This window comes from Pteronotus mesoamericanus, unplaced genomic scaffold (genome assembly GCF_021234165.1).
Source record: "Pteronotus mesoamericanus isolate MK-2021 breed Mesoamerican mustached bat unplaced genomic scaffold, CSHL_Meso_final contig_27, whole genome shotgun sequence".
NCBI classification, from domain to species: domain Eukaryota; kingdom Metazoa; phylum Chordata; class Mammalia; order Chiroptera; family Mormoopidae; genus Pteronotus; species Pteronotus mesoamericanus.
In genome coordinates, this window is record NW_026555115.1 from 13341025 (window position 1) to 13360875 (window position 19851).

General features: G+C 35.0%; 1 protein-coding gene across 2 annotated transcripts in view; it reads right to left on the reverse strand.

Annotated features, from left to right (window-relative positions):
• Nucleotides 1-19851, reverse strand: part of CNTNAP5 (contactin associated protein family member 5) — a 1056232-nt gene that overhangs the window by 518042 nt on the left and 518339 nt on the right. For both annotated transcript variants that reach the window (XM_054575031.1, XM_054575030.1), the window contains exon 6: nucleotides 3458-3642. In XM_054575031.1, the coding sequence (XP_054431006.1) occupies nucleotides 3458-3642 (185 nt within the window). The remainder of the gene's footprint in view (nucleotides 1-3457; nucleotides 3643-19851) is intronic.

The window sequence follows — 19851 nt, forward strand, 5'->3', positions numbered from 1 at the left end:
TTTCTGAGTAACAGAAGTTAAAATTTTTCATTTTCCAGACTTATACAACTAGTTAATGGTGAAATGATCAGAGCACAGGACTTCTGTCCCCAGTACTCTTCTTCTCTACATGGCCTTTAAGGTGAAAGTTAAAAAGCTGAAGGTTTCAAAGTTTTCTAGAGACTTCTCCTGATACATATCTCTTGCATTCCAATAGAGCCAAACATCCAATACCACTATTCCAGTAAACCTGTCTTCTTTTATCTCATTTGAGCAAGCTGGCCATGCATTCTGGATGGGACTTAATTTTTTGAAGCAGAGGTTGCTTCATGGGAACATGTCAAGATTTATTTTGGCTTTTTAATTTTTTTATTAGGGAACCATTTATATGAGGTACCAAGAAATTCAGGAATTTCCTGAAAGAAATCTGTTTCAATTCATAAATTCGAATGACTTCATTGGATTTCTTTCTCTCAATACTGACATTCATTTTATGCCACTCAGCTGTGATTCCATAGAGATTCTCTACACAGGACATCACAGACCAATAGATATCATCTTAAAAACACATATTAAAACAGGCAACTAAATGAACTTTACAATTATCTTATGCCATTAGAGGTTAGGTAATTGGGGAAAGAGTGACACAAATAAGATCTTACTTTTTTAATTATCCTCAAGTTCATAAAAGATATCTCTTTGCTTTAAAATATTTTCAAAATTGTGTATATTCTTTTTTCAATTACTTAAACAAAATTGAAAAATTAGAATGACCGATATTCATAGACTTCTAGTTATAAGCGACTAAAAAAAATCTAGTGCGTATCTTGCATTCTGAGTCAAAGAATGACAAATTTTCTTTTGAAGTTAATGAATGTCATGTCTTATCCACAGCATTCTAAAATAAGATTAGGATCAAAAGAGAAAATCTTTCTTGTAGCTCATCATAGAAATTGAATAAAAAATAAGTAATATCTTAGATTTTCACTTATTCATCACCACCTCCACTCTTCTATTCTGTCTCTCATTAGTGACTGAAGTTATATCATACCAGGGTTTTCAACAATCTATCCAGCAACCCCTTGCTTCTACCTGTCCAGAAGGCTAAGCCACAGAATAGCTGTTTCAGAGTAACTGCTCTAAAATAGGGGTCTTCAAATGTTAGGCATATCAAAATCACCTGTAGAGCTTTTATTTTATTTTAATTTTTTTAAATTTTATTTTAATTTATATTTTCAAATACATTTGTCTCTGCCTCCCCACCACCACTTTCCCTTGCCCCCTCCATCCTTCCCTCCCTCAGCTCTTCCCCTTTGGTTTTGTCCATGAGTCCTTGCTATATGTTCCTTGACTTTCCCCTTCCCTTCCTTTTCCCCGCCCCCCCTCCTTCCCTCTTGTCTCTTAAACATTATTTCTGGAACCCTCTCCCAGAGATTCTGGTTCTGTAAATTTGGGAGGAGCCTGAGTATTTTCATTTTTAGCAAATTTTCAGGAGATGCTAATTGGGCTGACTCCTGAAACATATAATCAGATTTACTCACCTAAAACATAAAACTGGTCATGTCACCATCCTACAAGAAATCCTTTTGCAGCTCCTTATGCCCCATAGTTTAAGTTCCTTCGTGTGGCTTACATGGCCCACCATCACTTGGGTCTTCCCTCATTCTAGTTTTATCGTACACTACCCCTTGCCTCAACTGGTATGTTGATAAAGATTTAGAATCTGGCTATTAATGGTGCCCAACTCAACACACAGACATTTATGTATGTGTGTCTGTATATGTGCATGTAAATCAACATTAAATTATTTTACTGATATAAACAATGTATAGACATCATTTACAAAAATCTAGGATATTCTTTATTGTAAATTTCACATATCAATCAATTCTAATAGAATGGTGTTATTGAATTTTCAGTGCACATTTTTACCTGGAATCACATACAGTATGTCATGTATTCATTTATGTTTCTTATTTTTTGACAACCCTTTAAATGTGAACATTTTTCTTAACACACTGGCTGGAGAATAACAGGCTTTAAGCCAGAACTGGCCTACGGGCTGGCTGTAGTTTATCCATTATTGGTCTAGACAAGGAATAAAACAAATCAAATCTTGATTTATATTATTTGCTAATAGCCCTAATGGAAAGGTTCCCACCGTGGTGGATTTTAAACTATTAAAGGGGTGTTACTGAACATGGAATTGAGAAGAGTTGTTATTCCATCACAAAGATATAGCAGAAGTAAGAGACCTTAACTACAATAGACAGAGTTATAAATATATTATAATAAAATAATTAATAATCAATAAATTTATTACCTTTTAAAATACTTTAAGTCTGTTTGTATAAGTTAACTTTTAATAATGGCTGTGTTTACCAGCCAGCTTATAACATTCCTGAAAGTCTACCAGTTGGTCCTTATGAGTTAGCAGCAGTTGGCTCCAACACAACTGCTTGCCTATTGTTTCAAAGCCCATAAACACTGGACTGTAACAATTATGTCCTTTGCTCTGCAGTGGGCTGTCTGGCCTAGCCTACATTGTTGACCTTCCTCATCAAGCCAGCCCTATATCTGTTGTGAGACAGCGGTCTCTTCTGCTGGAAGCCTATCCCCATCTTACTAGTTTGAGCTAAGTGTCCTCTCTCTTATATCTCCACAGTGATCAGTGCTGCCCTCCACTGTAGCTTTCATTTCCTTGTTCTGTATCAGTTATTCCAGGTATGACTACTTATTACACTGTAAGCTCCTCCAGATCAGGCACCCTGCCTCAGTAATCTCTAATTTTATTGCCTAGAACATCAACTGATATAGAATAAAGGCACAATGTACTTTTTGAAGTGAACTACTAGTAAAAATGGTTAACTCTTGGCTTCCATTTTGCAGAACTCTGTACAACCTTCTTTGTTTTGTAGCATTGATACACATCACTGTATCTTTTCTATAAGAAAGTAACAACATTCATGTGTATTAGTTAAAAGTTTGCTTAGGAATGAAGGTTAAAGACAAGCACCTATAGTTCATATTTTAGATTTCTTTAGGTCTTATTTATAATTCCTATTTTATGAAGGTATAATTGACATGTAACATTATCTTAGTTTAATTCCTTATTGCCCATTACTTCAGCTAATTAAATTTGATTTTTGAAAAATAATGACTGAATTAACCAAGAGACTAAGCAATGATAGAGGGTGAAACAAACAAACAAACAAAAAGAAATAAAATTGAGGCTTGCTGATTTAAAATTTCACACAATTAGCTAGTGCTTTGTGAGTTACCATCATTATTTCCCATGCCCATGCTCATTCGTTGTTCAGATTCTCTCCACAGATCCCCCGATTGTAGCCTGCCTGGGCTTTGATGAAGGGGAAGATAAGCTTCAGGGTAAGATTTTTCTCTATTGATTTTCTGTTTACTGATTTTCACACTGATCCTGAACAAGGTGCCTGGAGATCTGCAGAAGGTATCAACTCACCTCATAGTCGATATCTAAGGCATCTGCCTCTCCCTTGGTCCGGAAATGTTGCGTGTACTTGTCCACAGTGAAGTTTACCTGCTTTCCCACGCGCTCAATGAGGACTGAGTGCCAGTGCTGGTCATCCAGGAGGCTGCCCAGGGTGGCTGAAGGTAGGCTGCTGCTTACCCGAGTTTTGCTGTCATCTGTGAAGGGGAGATGAAGACAGAATATCTGTGCATGCGGGCAGCTTTGAGCATTAGAATGTTTCACAAGCAAGGCCAGCTCTCTCTGTCCTAAAGGTAAAGATCACTCTATCTCTACAGGCCCAGAACTCTGCTGAACTTATGAAAGAATTACAAGCGTTGTCCACAAATTCTAGGACCAAAATCTAGGTCAACTGATATGCACAACCCCTTCTAGACAGAAAATGACGTCTTTTGAGGACTTGAACAATTAAATAATGAAAGGAACTCTATCCTACATGAATATTACTGAAAAGAGAGGTTATCATATTTAGAAATAATACACATTCTCTGTGTTTGAATGGCTTTGGAATAGAGAAAATGAATCTTAATTGTCCTTTGGAGGAGATTGAACTGGGTAAATTTACAGTGAGTTAGATAAGTATTCAGACAAAGCCAAAACGGAAGAAATAGTCACTTTTCCAAGGGCCTACCAAATGAATGGCACTGTAGGAATTTTATAGCCTCCATTTTTAATCTTCTAAGGCAAAATTATTATCTGCATTTCACAAATAGGGAATCTGAGGTTCAGTGTAGTTAAACATGAATGTCCCAGAGGTGAAGCCAGGGTACCAAACCAGGTCTACTTGGCCCTTTTCACTCTGACCATACCATGGGTCACATATGTTTATTTAGCTTATGTTGAGTTTGAAAGACACTCCTTAAAAAAATGTGACAGATTTAGGTAAAGAAGTAAAATTTTAACCATCTGCCTGGGTCCCCCTCTTTTTAGTCCTCCAGTTTTTGGGAAGTTTCTGCCTATAACATTTTGTCAAAAAGATCACAGATTTTTATTCTGCAGAATGGTTCAGATATAGCAAAATGAACACTTCAATAAGACTAATTATTATTTACACGCAAACTTTTTTTTTAATAGTTTATGTATTTGATCCCTTTAGTAACTGAAAGCTAAATGTCTTTGCCAGGAAAGCAAAAAGGGCCATTTTCCTGAAGGCTGCCCACTGTACTTCCACAGTGGCCCTAAGTCACCACTTCGTGAAGGGTAAGACAGCAAACTTACTGTAATTCAAAAGTGAGAGCCAGGGAATTCATAGCTGATTTTATTTAATTGATTTATTCATTGTTTACTTGTTCCACAACTTTTGAGTTCTCACCATTTGTCAAATTAGGCTAATGAATAATATATATTTTTCTTTCCTTCCCTTCTTTCCTTATGTTTTTTCTTCTTTCTTCCTTCTATATTTCCTTCCACCTATGAGGGAATATTGAAATATACTTGTGTCACTCAGAGTGACAGGTGATATATAAAGGAGATAAAGGCGATACAGATTTAAAAGGTAAAAACTGCCTTCTGTGAAGGTCTACTGTGGGGACTTCCAATAAATAAATCCATTAAAAACTATGCTAGTGGTATATAATGGTTAGTTTAAGAAGCCAAGGAAATGCAGGGTAAGGAGCTGTGAAGGCCTCCTTATGGATCAGTGACAGACCTGATATTTGTTAGGCCAAAATGAGGAACATAGGAACATTGTTACACAGTCAGGAGAAGCAAGTGACACAGCTTGGAGGGATAGTCCTGGAACAAGGTAGAGGGATTCCACATGGCCCAATGACAACTACAAAGGTCTACAGGCCATTCAGGACTACTGTGCTAGTATGTGAGTTTATAGCTTGTATTATACCATTAAGGAATAGGAGACATTGGTGAATTATTAGTCATAGATTATGAACTCTGATTAACATTTAAGAAAAGTTATGCTGGCTGATCTGTTAAATTTGATTAGAGGGACAGCTTGCAATGATATTGGCAGAAATGTAAATGGGGACAAAGGGGCTTAGGAAAAGAGAGAACAGAAAGGATGGGCTGGGCTTATATGTCACTTGGATATTAGAGATGGGGGTAATAATGGAAATACTCAGATGTATTCTAAGACTTTTGAGAAGGTGGATGAAAACCTGCACTAGTCATGAAATAAGAAAGAACAAAGAACACCCTTCCTCTCTCTACACACATACACTCAAACACACACATATACTAACATTTTATTTATAAAATAAAACTTGTTTAAGATCTAATGATTGGTCAAGAACATAAAAATACAATCCACAGAATAGGGAAACATATTTGTTGATACATCTGATAAGGGGTCAATACACAAAATTTATAAAGAACTTATAAAACTCAACACCAAAAATACAAACAACCCAATTAAAAATGGGCAAATACAAGTGTTGGAAGCAACCTAAATGCCCATCAGTAGATGATTGGATCAAAAAATTATGGTACATATACACAATGGAATACTACGCAGCAGAAAGAAAAAAAGAAGTACTAAACTTCGCAACAGCATGGATGGAACTAGAGAGCATCATGCTAAGCGAAATAAGCCAGGGGGCGAAAGACAAATACCATATGATCTCACCTATAAGCGGAACCTAACCAACAATGCAAAGAAGCAAGGCAAATATGACCAGCAACACTGAAAGGAAAAGAAATCAACAGAGACAAGAGGGAAGGGGGGGGCAGGGAAAGGGAAGGGAAGGGGAAAGTCAAGGAACATATAGCAAGGACTCATGGACAAAACCAAAGGGAAAGAGCTGAGGGAGGGAAGGTGGGAGGGGGCAAGGGAAAGAGAGGGGGGAAGGCAGAGACAAATGTATTTAAAAAGTAAATAAATTAATTAAAAAAAATAAATAAATAAAAGCAAAAGCCTCAAAAAGGCGGAAAGTAAAAAAAAAAAAAAAAAAAATGGGCAAATAACCTGAATAATAACTTCTATAAGAGGCCAATAGACATATGAAAAGATGCTCAATGTCACTGATCATCAGAGAAAGCCAAATTAAAACCATAGTGAGATATCATCTCACACTTGTCAGAATGACTATCATCAATAAATCAACAAACAACAAGTGCTGGCCAGCTTATGGAGAAATAGGAAACCTTTGCCCTGTTGGTGGAAATGAAGATTGGTTGAGCCACTGTGGAAAGCGGTATAGGGATACCTAAAAAAATTAAACATGGATCTGTCTTTTGACTCCGTGATCTTACTTGTGGGAATATATGCAAGGGGACCCAAAACACTAATTTGGAAGAACATACGTACCCTTAGTTCATTGCAGCATTATTTACAATCATCAAGTCCATCAGTAAAGGATTGGATAAAACAACTACGAGATATTTACACAATGGAATACTACATGGACATAAAAATGAAGAAAGTTTTACCCTTTGCGACAGTATGGATGGACCTGGAGAACATTATGCTAAGTGAAACAAGTCAGGCAGAGAAAGAAAAGTACCGTGTAATTTCACTGCTATGTGGAATCTAATGAACAAACTGAATTCACAAGCAATACAGAGACACACTCATAGAGAATAGGATAACAGCTAAGGGAGGGAGAATAGAGGGTAGAGGGATTGAGCAAAAAGGATAAAAGACTCATGGTCATGGAAAACAGTATGCTGATTGTGGAGGGTAAAGGGGTATAAGGGGGCTAAATGGTAAAGGAAAAATACATAAATAAATAAAGTGCAAAAAGAAAGAGAAAAAAAGAAAATCTATAAAACATGATTGCCTTAATAGAGAAAGAAAAAACATTGCACAAAAGTTCAATATTGACTAATGATAACAACTATAAGCAAATTAGAAATAAAAGAGAACTTGCTGAACCTGATATAGATCACCTATAGAAACCTAGAGCTTACATTATACTTACTGAAAAAATTCAATGGTTCCTGGCTAAGACTAGAGGCAAGTCAAAGATGTCTGCTCCTACCGTTTCTGTTCAACCTGTACTACGGGTTCCAGCCAGTACAATCGGACAGAAATGAAGTAAAAGGTATTCAGACAAGAAAAGCAAAAGTAGAATGGCAGAAAATATTATGGGATCATTAAAAAAATGCTTAAATTAATAAGTAGGGATATAGCAGAAGACAGGTCTATAGAGGGGCTGGAAGAACCTTTATTTTATATTTTAAAACAGCTATCTATTAATCCTAAATTAAAATTTTAATATATCTGGATGATTTGTTTTAAGTACATCAGGTATATAACTTTTATTTTATTTTTTAATTTATTTATTTTTATTATTATATTTCTTTAAATTTATTTTTCAAATACATTTGTTTCTGTCTACCCCCCACCACTTTCCCTTGCCCCCTCCCTCCTTCTCCCCCTCAGCTCTTCCCCTTTGGTTTTGTCCATGAGTCCTTGCTATATGTTCCTTGACTTTCCCCTTCCCTTCCTTTTCCCCGCCCCCCCTCCCTCCTTCCCTCTTGTCTCTGTTGATTTCTTTTCCTTTCAGTGTTGCGGGTCTTATTTTCCTTGCATCTTTATATTGCTGGTTAGGTTCCACTTCTAGGTGAGATCATATGGTATTTGTCTTTCGCCCCCTGGCTTATTTCTCTCAGCATAATGTTCTCCAGTTCCATCCATGCTGTTGCAAAAGGCAGTAGCTCTTTCTTTTTTCTGTGTAGTATTCCATTGTGTAAATGAACCAGTTTTTTGATTCACTCATCTACTGATGGGCACTTACGTTGTTTCCAGTACTTGCTATTGTAAATTGTGCTGCTATGAACATTAGTGTGCATAGGTTATTTGGAATTAGTGTTTTGGGATTCTTAGGGTATAATCTCAGGAGTGGAATCGCTGGGTCAAAAGGCAGTTCCATTTTTAGCTTTTTGAAGAAATTCCGAACTGTTTTCCACAGTGGATGTACCAGTCTGCATTTCCACCAACAGTGTACTAGGGTTCCCTTTTCTCCACAGCCTCGCCAGCACCTGTTGCTTGTTGATCTGTTTATGATGGCCATTCTGACTGGTGTGAAGTGGTATCTTATTGTGGTTTTAATTTGCATTTCTCTGATCCGTAGTGATGCTTAGTATCCTTTCACATGTCTCTAGACCCTCTGTATCTCTTTCTTGGAGAAGTGTCTGCCCAGATCCTTTGCCCATTTTTTAATAGATTGTCTTCTTAGAGTGGAGTCGTGTGAGTTCTTTATATATTTTAGAGATCAAACCTCTATCTGATGTATCATTTGAAAATATATTTTTCCATATGGTTGTTCCCCTTTTCATTTTGCTGATGTTTTCTTTAGCCATGCAGAAGCTTCTTATTTTGATGAGGTCCCACTTGTTTATTATTTCCTTTACGTCTCTTTAAGCCATTCATTATTTAATAACCTTTTATTCAGCCTCTATGTATTTGAATGTTTTTGAATTTTTTTCTCTCTTGAAGTTGGTTTCTTGTTTCAAGGCATATTGATCTGACAAGGTGTCTTATAGGATTTCAATTTTCTTGAATTTTTTAAGGCTTGTTTTGTGTCCTACCTTGTGGTCTGTCTTTCAGAATGATCCATGTGCATTTAAGAATAATGTGTATTTTGTTCTTGGAGTGAAATGTTCTATAAATATCAATTAAATCCATTTGATCTAGAGTGTTATTCAATTCTGCAATATTTTTGTTTATTTTTTGTTTGGAAGATCTATCCATTGTTGACATTAGGATATTAACATCCCCCCACAATGGCCCTGGTTGATCTGACTCAGTGGATTGATTACTGGCCTGTGAAGCAAAGGGTTGCTGGTTTAATTTCCAGTTAGGGCATATGCCTGGGTTGCAGGCCAGGTCCCCAGTAGGGGATATATGAGAAGCAACTACATACACATTGGTGTTTTTCTCGCTCTCTTTTTCCCTCCCTTCCCCTCTCTCTAAAAATAAATAAAATACTTTTAAAAATACCCTACAATGACTGTATTGATGCCTTTCTCCTTCTTAAATTTCTCAAATATTTTCTTTATACATTTAGGTGCACCTATGTTGGGTGCATATATGTTTATTATAGTTATACATTCTTTCTGGAGTACTCCCTTATTAATTATGGAATGATTATTTTTGTCTCTTATTATAGACTTTGTTCTGAAGTCTATTTTAATTCTGATAAAAGTATTGCTACTCTAGCTTTTTTTTATGTATACTTGCACAGAATAATTTTTTCCATTCCTTCACTTTTATATTATGTATATCTTTTGCTCTGAGATGGGTATCTTGTAGACAATATATATGTGGGTCATGTTTGCTATCCAATCAGTTATTCTATGCTTTTTGATTGGAACATTTAATCCATTTACATTTAAGGTTCTTATTTATACATATTTATTCATTGCCATTTTTTCTCTTTGTACCTGTGTTCCCTCCTCTCTCTCTCTTTCCCTCCCTTTATTTCTTCTTAAAGCAGTCTCTAGCATCTCTTTCAGTGATGGCTTAGTGGAGATGTATTGTTTTAGCCTTCTTTTTGTCTGGAGAGCTTTATTTTGCCTTCCATTTTAAATGAAAGTCTTGATGGATAGAGTAGTCTTTGTTGCAGGTCCTTGTTTTTCATTACTTGGAATACTTATTGCCAGTCCTTTCTGCCTTGAAGTGTTTCTATTGAGAAATCAGCTGATAAACTTATCAGAGTTCCCTTGCACATTACTATCTGTTTCTCCCTTGCTGCCTTTAAGATTCTTTCTTCGTCATTGCTATTTTATTGTAATGTGTCTTGGTGTGGGCCTCTTTGGAATGATCTTGATTGGGACCACCTGTGTTTCTTGAATTTGTGTGACTTCTTCCCTCACCAAGTTAGGGAAGTGTTCCTTCATTATTTTTACAAACAGGTTTTCTATCCCGTACTCCTTTTCTTGTCTTTCTGGTATGCCTATGATGTGTTTCTACACCAAGAATGAATTACCACAAAGAAACTAAGAAAAAAAATCCTATTTACTACAGCAACAACAACAACAAAACAATAGAGTACCTACGAATAAACTTAACCAGTGAGGTAAAAGACCTGTACCTGAAAACTATTGAATGCTGAAGAAAGAAATTAAGAAAAATACAAATAAAAGGAACCACATACCTTGTCATGGATTGGAGGAATTTACATTATTAAAATGTCCATACTACCCAAAGTAGTCTATAGATTCAATGCAATTATTATTAAAATACCTAAGACATATTTCACAGATCTAGAAAAAAAATACTTAAGAAATTTATGTGAAGCCAAAAAGGATCCCAAATAGTCACAGTAATCTTGAGAAAGAGGAAGAAAGTTGGAGGTATCACATTATCTTATATTAAACTATATTACAAGGTGACTATAATCAAAACAGTCTGGTACTGGCATAAGAACAGACACACAGATCAATGGAACAGAATAAAGAGCCCAGAAATAAACCCATGTTTCTATAATCAATTGATATTTTACAAAAGGGCATGCGTATACCATGGAGTAAAAATAGTCTCTTCAATAAGTGTTGGGAGAATTGGAATGGTACATGCAAAAAAAAAAAAAATGAAACTACTCTTTCAACTTATACCATACACTAGTATAAACTCAAAATGGATAAATGACTTAAATATAAGTCATAATACCATAAAAGCCCTAGAGGAAAATATAGGCAGTAAAATTTCTGATATAGCAATATTCGAGATAATATATCTCCTATGGCAAGAGAAATAAAGGAAAAACAAATGGGAGTACATCAAATTAAAAAGCTTCTGCATGGCTAAAGAAACCATGATTAAAATGAAGAGAGAACTGACCATATGGGAGAACATATTTACCGTGATACATCAGACAAGAGTCTAATTTCCAAAATATATAAAGAGCTCACAGGGCCCAACACTAGGAAGACAAAGAGTTCAATTAAAAAATGGGCAAAGAACCAAGGAGTAAATACAGATGGCCCATAGGCATATTAAAACATTCTCAACATTACTAGCTATCAAAGAGGTGAAAATTAAAACCACAGTGAGATATCACCTCACACCTGTCAGAATGGCTATCATTAATAAATCAACAAACAACAAGTGCTGGCGAGGTTGTGGAGAAAAAGGAACCCTAATACACTGTTGGTGGAAATACAGACTGATGCAGCTGCCTTGGAAAACAGTATGGAATTTCCTCAAAAACTTAAAAATGAAACTGCCTTATGACCCAGGGATTCCACTGCTAGGAATATACCCTAAGAATCCAAAAATACCAGTTCAAAAGAACTTATGCACACCAATGTTTATAGCAACACTACTTTCAATAGAGAAGTGTTGGAAACAGCCTAAGTGCCCATCAGTAGATGAATGGAATAAAATACAGTGGTTCATATACACAATGGAATACTATGGAGCAGAAAGAAAGAAGAAGAATTCCTATCCATTTCAACAACATAAATGGAACTGGAGACTATTATGCTAAGTGAAAGTCAAATATCATATGATATCACTCATGAGAGGAATCTAATGAACAAATAAACAAATGAACAAAACAGAACCCTAGACTTGAAAACAAGGAACAGACTGACAGTTGCCAGAAGAAAACAGGGAGAGGGGAAATGATGGGAAGAAGGGGAAGTGAGTATTTAAAGAAATTGCATGAATGACCCATTGCTACGAAGAATGGAGTAGAAATGGACTGTGGCAGTGGGGCATGGAGATGGATGTAGGAGAACAAAGGTGAAAAAATGGGATGACTGTAATAGAATAAATAAGAACAAAAAAGGGAATGAAAAAGAAAAGAAAAAAAAGAAGTATATTCGGTAGTTACAGCCATCTTTGACAAAACAAGAAAGACATTGACTAAAAGGGATATTCAATAATTTATATCTTATTTAGGTGTTAATATCCAAAATTTATAGAGAACTTACAAAACTGAACACCAAAAATACAAACAACCCAATTAAAAATTGGGCCAAGGACCTGCATAGACACTACTCCAAAGAGGATATACAGATGGCCAATAGACATGTGAAAAGATGCTCAATGTCACTAATCATCAGAGAAAGGCAAATTAAAACCACAATTGGATGTCAGCTCACATCTGTTACAATGGCTGTCATCAATAAATCAACAAACAACAAGTGATGGCAAGGATGTGGAGAAATGGGAAACCTTAGCACCGTTGGTGGGAATGAAGACTGGTTGAACCACTGTAGAAAGCAGTATGGAGATACCTCAAAAAATAAAAAATGGATCTGCTTTTTGGCCAAGCAATCCCACTTCTGGGAATATATCCAAAGGAACCCAAAACACTTATTTGAAAGAACAGAAGCACCCCTATGTTCTTTGTAGCATTGTTTACAATCATCAAGGTATGAAAGTAGCCCAAATGTCCAGCAGTAGATGAAGGGACTAAGCAACTGTGGGACATTTACACAATGGAATATCACTGTCTGTGAAAAAGAAAAAAGTTTTACCCTTTGCCACAGTATAAATGGACCTGGAGAACATTAAGCTAAGTGAAATAAGCCAGTTAGAGAAAGACAAATACCACATAATTTCACTCATATGTAGAATCTAGTGAACAAACTATACTAACAAAGAAAATGGAGACAGACTCATAGAAGGAGAGCAGGATGACAGATAGTGGGTGTGAGGAGATTAGGGGGTGGAGGAATTGAGCAAAAAAGAAAAAAGGACTCATGGTCACGGACAACAGTGCGGTGACTGCGGTAGGGAGAGAGAGATAAGAGGACTAAATGGTAATAGGGAGAATGTATAATAATTATAAAAATAAAAATTTATACCTTATTGATTTAAAATATATAAAAGCAAGATAAAATAGTATAAAAATAGAATAATTACAACTATAAAAAAGGAAAATAAATAAAAGTGTAAAATTCAAGTATGTTTTTAATAAAATATTAACAAAGGTTTTGGGTTTTTCTACTTTTCCCTATATTTTAGGGTGAACATTATTTTTTATAATGGGAAAGCAAACTTTAAAAAATGTAATCCTTATCTTTTATAATTGATTTATTGAACACTATATGAGTGATGGGTAAATTATAGAATATCTCCTACATTGTAAGTTACTTTTTTGCTTCTTTAATTTTTAAATTTTTTAATTGTAATTTTTCTTTAATATTATTTTGTATTAGTTTTATGTGTGCAGTATAATGGTTAGACAATTATATATTTTACAAAGTGTCCCCTGATATTTCCAGCATCCAAATAGCACCATACATTGTTATTATAATATTATTGACTATATTCCCTATGCTGTACTCTACATCCCCTTGACTGTTTTATAACTAGCACTTTGTACTTCTTAATTTTCAATGGTAAGATTTTGTTCTTTTTTTTGACCAACTAGTGTTCCATTGTATATGTGTGCCACAGCTTTTTTATTCACTTATTTACTGATGGATACTTGAGGTGCTTCCATAGCTTTGCTATTGTAAATAATGCTGCAGTGAACATAAAGGTGCATATATTCTTTCCAATCAAGTTACTTTTTTTTAAGATATTCTAATTTCTTTTTTAAATTTTATTTTAATTTATTTTTTCAAATACATTTGTCTCTGCCTCCCCCAACCACTTTCCCTTGCCCCCCAATCAAGTTACTTTTAAATTAACCAATAAATAGCAGACATGAATGAATTTCACTCATCCCTTCATTATTCTATACTAACACTCAGAAATCCTGTATTAAAACAAATTGTGTGAAAATTAGTTTAACAATTGATAAACTAGAATTTCTGCAATTCATCAAATAGAATTTCTGAATTGTATCTACACCTGGTGTTTCCAGGAAGAAGGCAGGATCTTAGTTAGGAAACATTCCACCTTACCTAAAAATGTCATTATTAGAGATTACAATAAAAAAATCTTCAAAAGATTATAAATTTCTTAATCCTGAAATACATATATATACACATATATATATATATAAATTTTAATTTCAGTGACAATTAAGGTTTAATTACTAGCTTTAACTAGTTTGCAATTGATTAAGGCGATATAAAATTCCCATGAACATTTTTTGGGGACAAACAATAAAAATATGCCAAAACTGTCTTTTAGGCCAAAAAAGAAAAAAAAGAAAAAAAAAAGAAAAGGAAAACAATCTTATCTCTAATTAAAATAAACTGATTCTCATGTGGTTTGAGATATAGTTAAAATGAACTAATATCAATATTACTCTAAACCCAAAAGGATAGAACAAGTTGTATAGGAAGCATAAAATATTTGTGAAACACTTTTAATGTAATCTTTTTTATCTCCCACCCCCCAAGATACTGTGGATAAACATGTCAATTTCTTCATCCTTAAAACTAACATTTTCTACCTAAGTGTGTGTCTTTTGCACTATTTTCAATCAAAAGTCTTCTTTGATGGAATTTCCTTAATTGTTCTTAATTAGTTAAAAATTGTATGTCACTTTAACTTTCACAATCTATGAATTTCAGATAGCCTGAGAAAAAGAGATGGTAAGTTCTCTTATTTAAGACTGTATTTCATCAGGAAAAAAATATCTTAGGGTTGATTCTTAGCTGAAATAATTGGTCATTCATATTGGTGTTTCTGCTGCTTGCCTTCCTTGGATTTTTAGAAATGGCTTTACCACCATTAATTTTTCAGGTTATCAATAGTGGCATTTACATGTATTTATTAAACTTCTCACATGAGGTACAGATTTTATGTATGTTGTTTCTATTGTTTCTGAATACAACCCTACAAAAAGCACTGTCTCAAAGAAGCCCCATATCTTACCCAAGGACACAAAGAATTAGGGTTACAGTTTAGCTCTATCTGTCCCCAAAGTTAATATTCTCACACTACCTTTACTGGAAAAAAATATATACTCATTCATTCTCATTTCTTATGTTCTGACCATCTGCATCCACCACACACACACACACACACACACACAGAAGCTTGCATAGGAATGGGCGGTCTCAGAAAATAACTTAATGAAAAGGAGAGTGTTGTGGAAAAGAAAAATTAGGCAACACTAAGGGGGAAGGGCTTAATATAAAATGAAAAGGCAAATTTCACCTCTGTAGGCTATTCAGTATCATAAAATTTTTTTGTGTGACCCTGGCTGGTGTGGCTTAGTGATTGGAGCATTGTCCTATAACTGTAAGATTGTGGGTTCAATTCTGGTTGGGGCACATATCCAGGTTGAGGGTTCATACCTAGTTGGGCATGAGTGCCAGTGACCCCCATTCCAAATGCATATGATTCCCAGTCCCCACATGGATCAACCAATCGATGCTTCTCTCACATTGATTGTCTTGAATCCGTGTTTCTCCCTCTGAAAGAGCAAGTGAAAATGTCCTCTGGGGAGGATAAATACACACACACACACACACACACACACACATATCTCTGTGACAATATACAGAACTAATGAATATTTTGCAAAGTACTTAAGTGAGATCTTAATGAAAAAAAAGAAACTAACAGAAAACCATGTGATTACAGTTACCTCATAAAGTCTTTCTGGACTCCTCTCTCCCACATACCTATCTCTATTCTCACCATTTAACACATACATATGGATTTGCTGATGTTTAATATGTGATTGTTTTATGAAGATTTACGAAATTTTAATCATTAATGTCAGAGCTTTGTTGTAGGATTAAAGAGGGTTCTAATCCCAGGTCTACAGTTATGCAAATCTGTCACTTTGAAAAACTGACTGGGCAACAATGACCATCAGTTTCTTCATCTGTAAAATGGGGTTAGATATAGTTTGTAGGATTGCCATGTGATTTAAATGAAATATATGTTTTAAATGTCTAATAGAGCACTTAAATATAGGCTCTCAAAAAGAGCAACTTTAAAAAAATTTCCCACAGTATTTGATACAAGCTCAGAAATATAATACATATCCTTTAAATACATGTGAATTGGCTTATTAAAATGTATGAATTTTAAAAGAGCTAAAGTAAATTTCCATTTGACTCTTTGGAGAATGTATAGAGCATTCACTTATATCTCAAGATCTCTTAATGGGTGGTTATGCAATCAGTACGTTTGCCCATGAACCCTATATTTGGCCACAGGACACCTGCAAGCACACTACGCACTGCACCTGTTTGTTTATGTTATTCTAGGATTCTCACTTTACTACATCTGTATTTACTGCAGATAGCACAAAACTTCTGCTTTGGTTCAAAGGCACTGAACTCTTGGAAGGATGAGGAACCTGCGTGTACTATTGATGTCTTGTGTAGTTCTTACAAAAGTTTCCAAATCACGTTAATACCTCTGCTCTTTGATTCCCCTGCTGCATGTAAGGGTTTGTCCTGCTGTAATTCTGCAGAGGGCAAACTGCCACAGGTAATCTGAATGAGTGTAAAATTATTTATGGTCTGAGAGAAGAAACCTTTTTCTTATTTGTAGTTATAGAAAAAAATCACTTTTCTACCCTAAGAAAGTAATCAAAGAGGGCCCACCTAGTTCAATTTCACCACAGAACTGACCAGCCCAAGTCAGCCATGGTAGGGGTAACTTGGTAATGTGAATCAGACAGTCAGCAAAGAGTCACACGGAAAGACATTGAGCATCTTTTCATATGTCTTATGGCTATCTGTATGTCCTCTTTGGAGAAGCATCTATGTAGTTCCTATGCACATTTTTAATGGGATCATTTGTTTTTTTCAGTGTTGAGTATATGAGTTCTTCATAAATTTTTAATATTAACCCCTTATCAGATATATCATTAACACATTAGCTTATTTTTATATCCTCACCTGAGGATATGTGATATGTTTATTGATTTTAGAGAGAGGAAGGGGGGTGGAGAAAGAGAGAGAGAGAAACATCCACATGAGGGAGAAATATTGATTGGTTGTTTCCCATAAGCATCTGACAGGGGATCCAAGCTTCAACCTAGGTATGTGCCCTGACCAGGGACCAAATCTGCAACATTTTGGTGTGCAGGATACCACTTTAACCAACTGAACAACCCAGCCAGGGTTCATTAGCATATTTTATAATCTTAAAATAATAGTAAAAAACTGGTTAGCTATAACATTAATATTGGTTATACCTAATTCTTTGAAACTAACATTCTACATGGGTAAACTGGGGCTCATGTTTACTTACCTAACAGGACTGTTCTGAGGACTGGATAGTATTCTAGAATACTGCAGGTATTCTGTAAATATCAGGCACCCTCTTAGGAGAGAGAATGGCTTATTGAGGCAGTTAGGGGCATAGCCTTGCAGGTGAGCAATTCCAATATGAACAATGTGTATTTGTGTCAGGCCTTGATGTTAGAAATGGAAACCCTTTTTTCCAGTGTACTCAGTTTGCCTCAAGTACCTACTTTAGGTAGGTGCATACCTAAGTTTTGGAGTCCCAGCAATGAACAAAGTATTATCTTACCCTCATGGAACCTACATTACAGTTTCATTCTAGGCAATTCAAAGTAATTTCCATTTAATTTAATGATTGCAGATATCTGCTGGCAAAATTGAGTTATGAAGAGTTAAAGTACTAACATACAGCATTGTCTCTCTAGAGAAAGAGATACTAAACAACTATCTTAGGCTACTGCTTAAAATGGGTAAGTACAGGAAACACTTGACACTGGAAACTGATGGAAATGGGGAAAATCCAAAAGCAGGTAAAAAGAAGAAGGCATTACCAAACTATAAAGAATACAGGCAGAACATATTCTTACTAATGAACGAGGTTTTATTTTGTCAATACCATGGTTAGAAATGCAGGGCAGATAGAATTTGGAGGAAAAACAATATTTTCTTTGTCTTCTATGTATCACCACAAGGAGCAGGTCCATTTATCTTAATATACCTATTTCTTTTTAGGAATACTGGCATGGCATGAGATGTGGAACATTCAAATATATGTTAGATAAATGAGTAACATTAAGAGCTTCTCATCTTGATATTCTCCATATTTATTTGCTGACATAAATTATTAATTCATAATATTTTGGGGTTTTATGTTCATGCTCTGCAAGATAGTTATTATTAGCCCAGGTTAAAAATAAATAAAAGAAACATGTAGTTTATGCAGCTTTCCCCATAATACACAGTCAATACATGTCTGCAATTTTAAGAAATCTGTTGTATGACCACATTCATTTCTTTCCATCATGCTATACTTAGGAAACAAAGCTGCAGAGGAGGAATGGCAGATATGATTTGAGATCTAAATACTTGTGGCAGTAACTAGTAGATTCCATATTACTAGTAATGGACATGTCATTCTGTTGGCAAGGAATAGTAACTTCATCCACAACCCACAATACTCTCTAAGGCACATGTAACTGGCAGGGGGTGGGGGCTTCCCTTCATTAACCCATACATTCTTCCTGGAAATTGAATAATAGTTAATGAACTAATACATTTCTGCAGAATATTTATATGTCCACCCTTCAGGTAGTTCATTGAAAAATTGCTTAAATACAACCAATTATATTACTAGCAAATCCTCTTACTGCTTTCTTCTAAGTAACACTTTCTTTCTAAAAATACCTTTGGTGTATATTTAATCTAATGTATTAGGTGTCAGTTTTACGAGTAAATTTAGGATTCCAGGGATTGTCTTTGCACTCCTGCAAATATTCACCCTGAAAGCTAAGAAGATACTCAGGAACCACTTGAAGACATACATGATTTGGCTTTTGAATGAATCTAAAATAATCTTAATTTTTATGTCTCTCCTGTTAACTTATATTTATTTGTGATTTTTTTCAGTCTTTGATACAATTTGAACTTACATAGTAAATTCTGCTATGACTTTTCCTTCTTTACTATCTAATAGTAAATACTAACTGATAATTGCCTTTCACAGGTACAATATTCACCCCTTTTCTTAATATTGGGTTGGCCAAAAAGTTTGTTTAGGTTTTTCCATACAATGGCCCTAGTAATGCTTAGTAATCTTTACTTCATTCAAAAGAATTTTATCAGATTGTCTTGTGACAGCTGTCATATTAGCACGCATTTAAAAAACATCAAAAATTGGTGAATTTTTGTGGAACCATTTAAATATTAAAGGTAGAAGAAAATACTCAATATTTTTAGTGTATGATCCTTTATTATTTCAAGATAAGTAAAAATTAACTGATACACAAAAAAAAAGATTGGTGAGGTGTTTGGAGGAGGTGCTGTGACTGATCAAATGTCTCAAAAGTGTTTTGCAAAGATTCTTGCTATATTGGCATTTTGGCCAAATAATTATTTGCTGTAGAGCTGTCTTATGCATTGGAACGTGTCTAGCAGCACCCTAGACCTCTACCCACTTGGAAGCCAATAGCAGGAAATAGCAGACATACTCAAAATATTCAAATCAATTTAGTTATTGGTAAAAATGAAAACTATGTCTTTTATTTTATGGAAAAAAAACTTAAGGGACTTTTTGGCCAACCCAATATTAATAACAATCAAATGGGTGGCAGGCAATCATTATGATG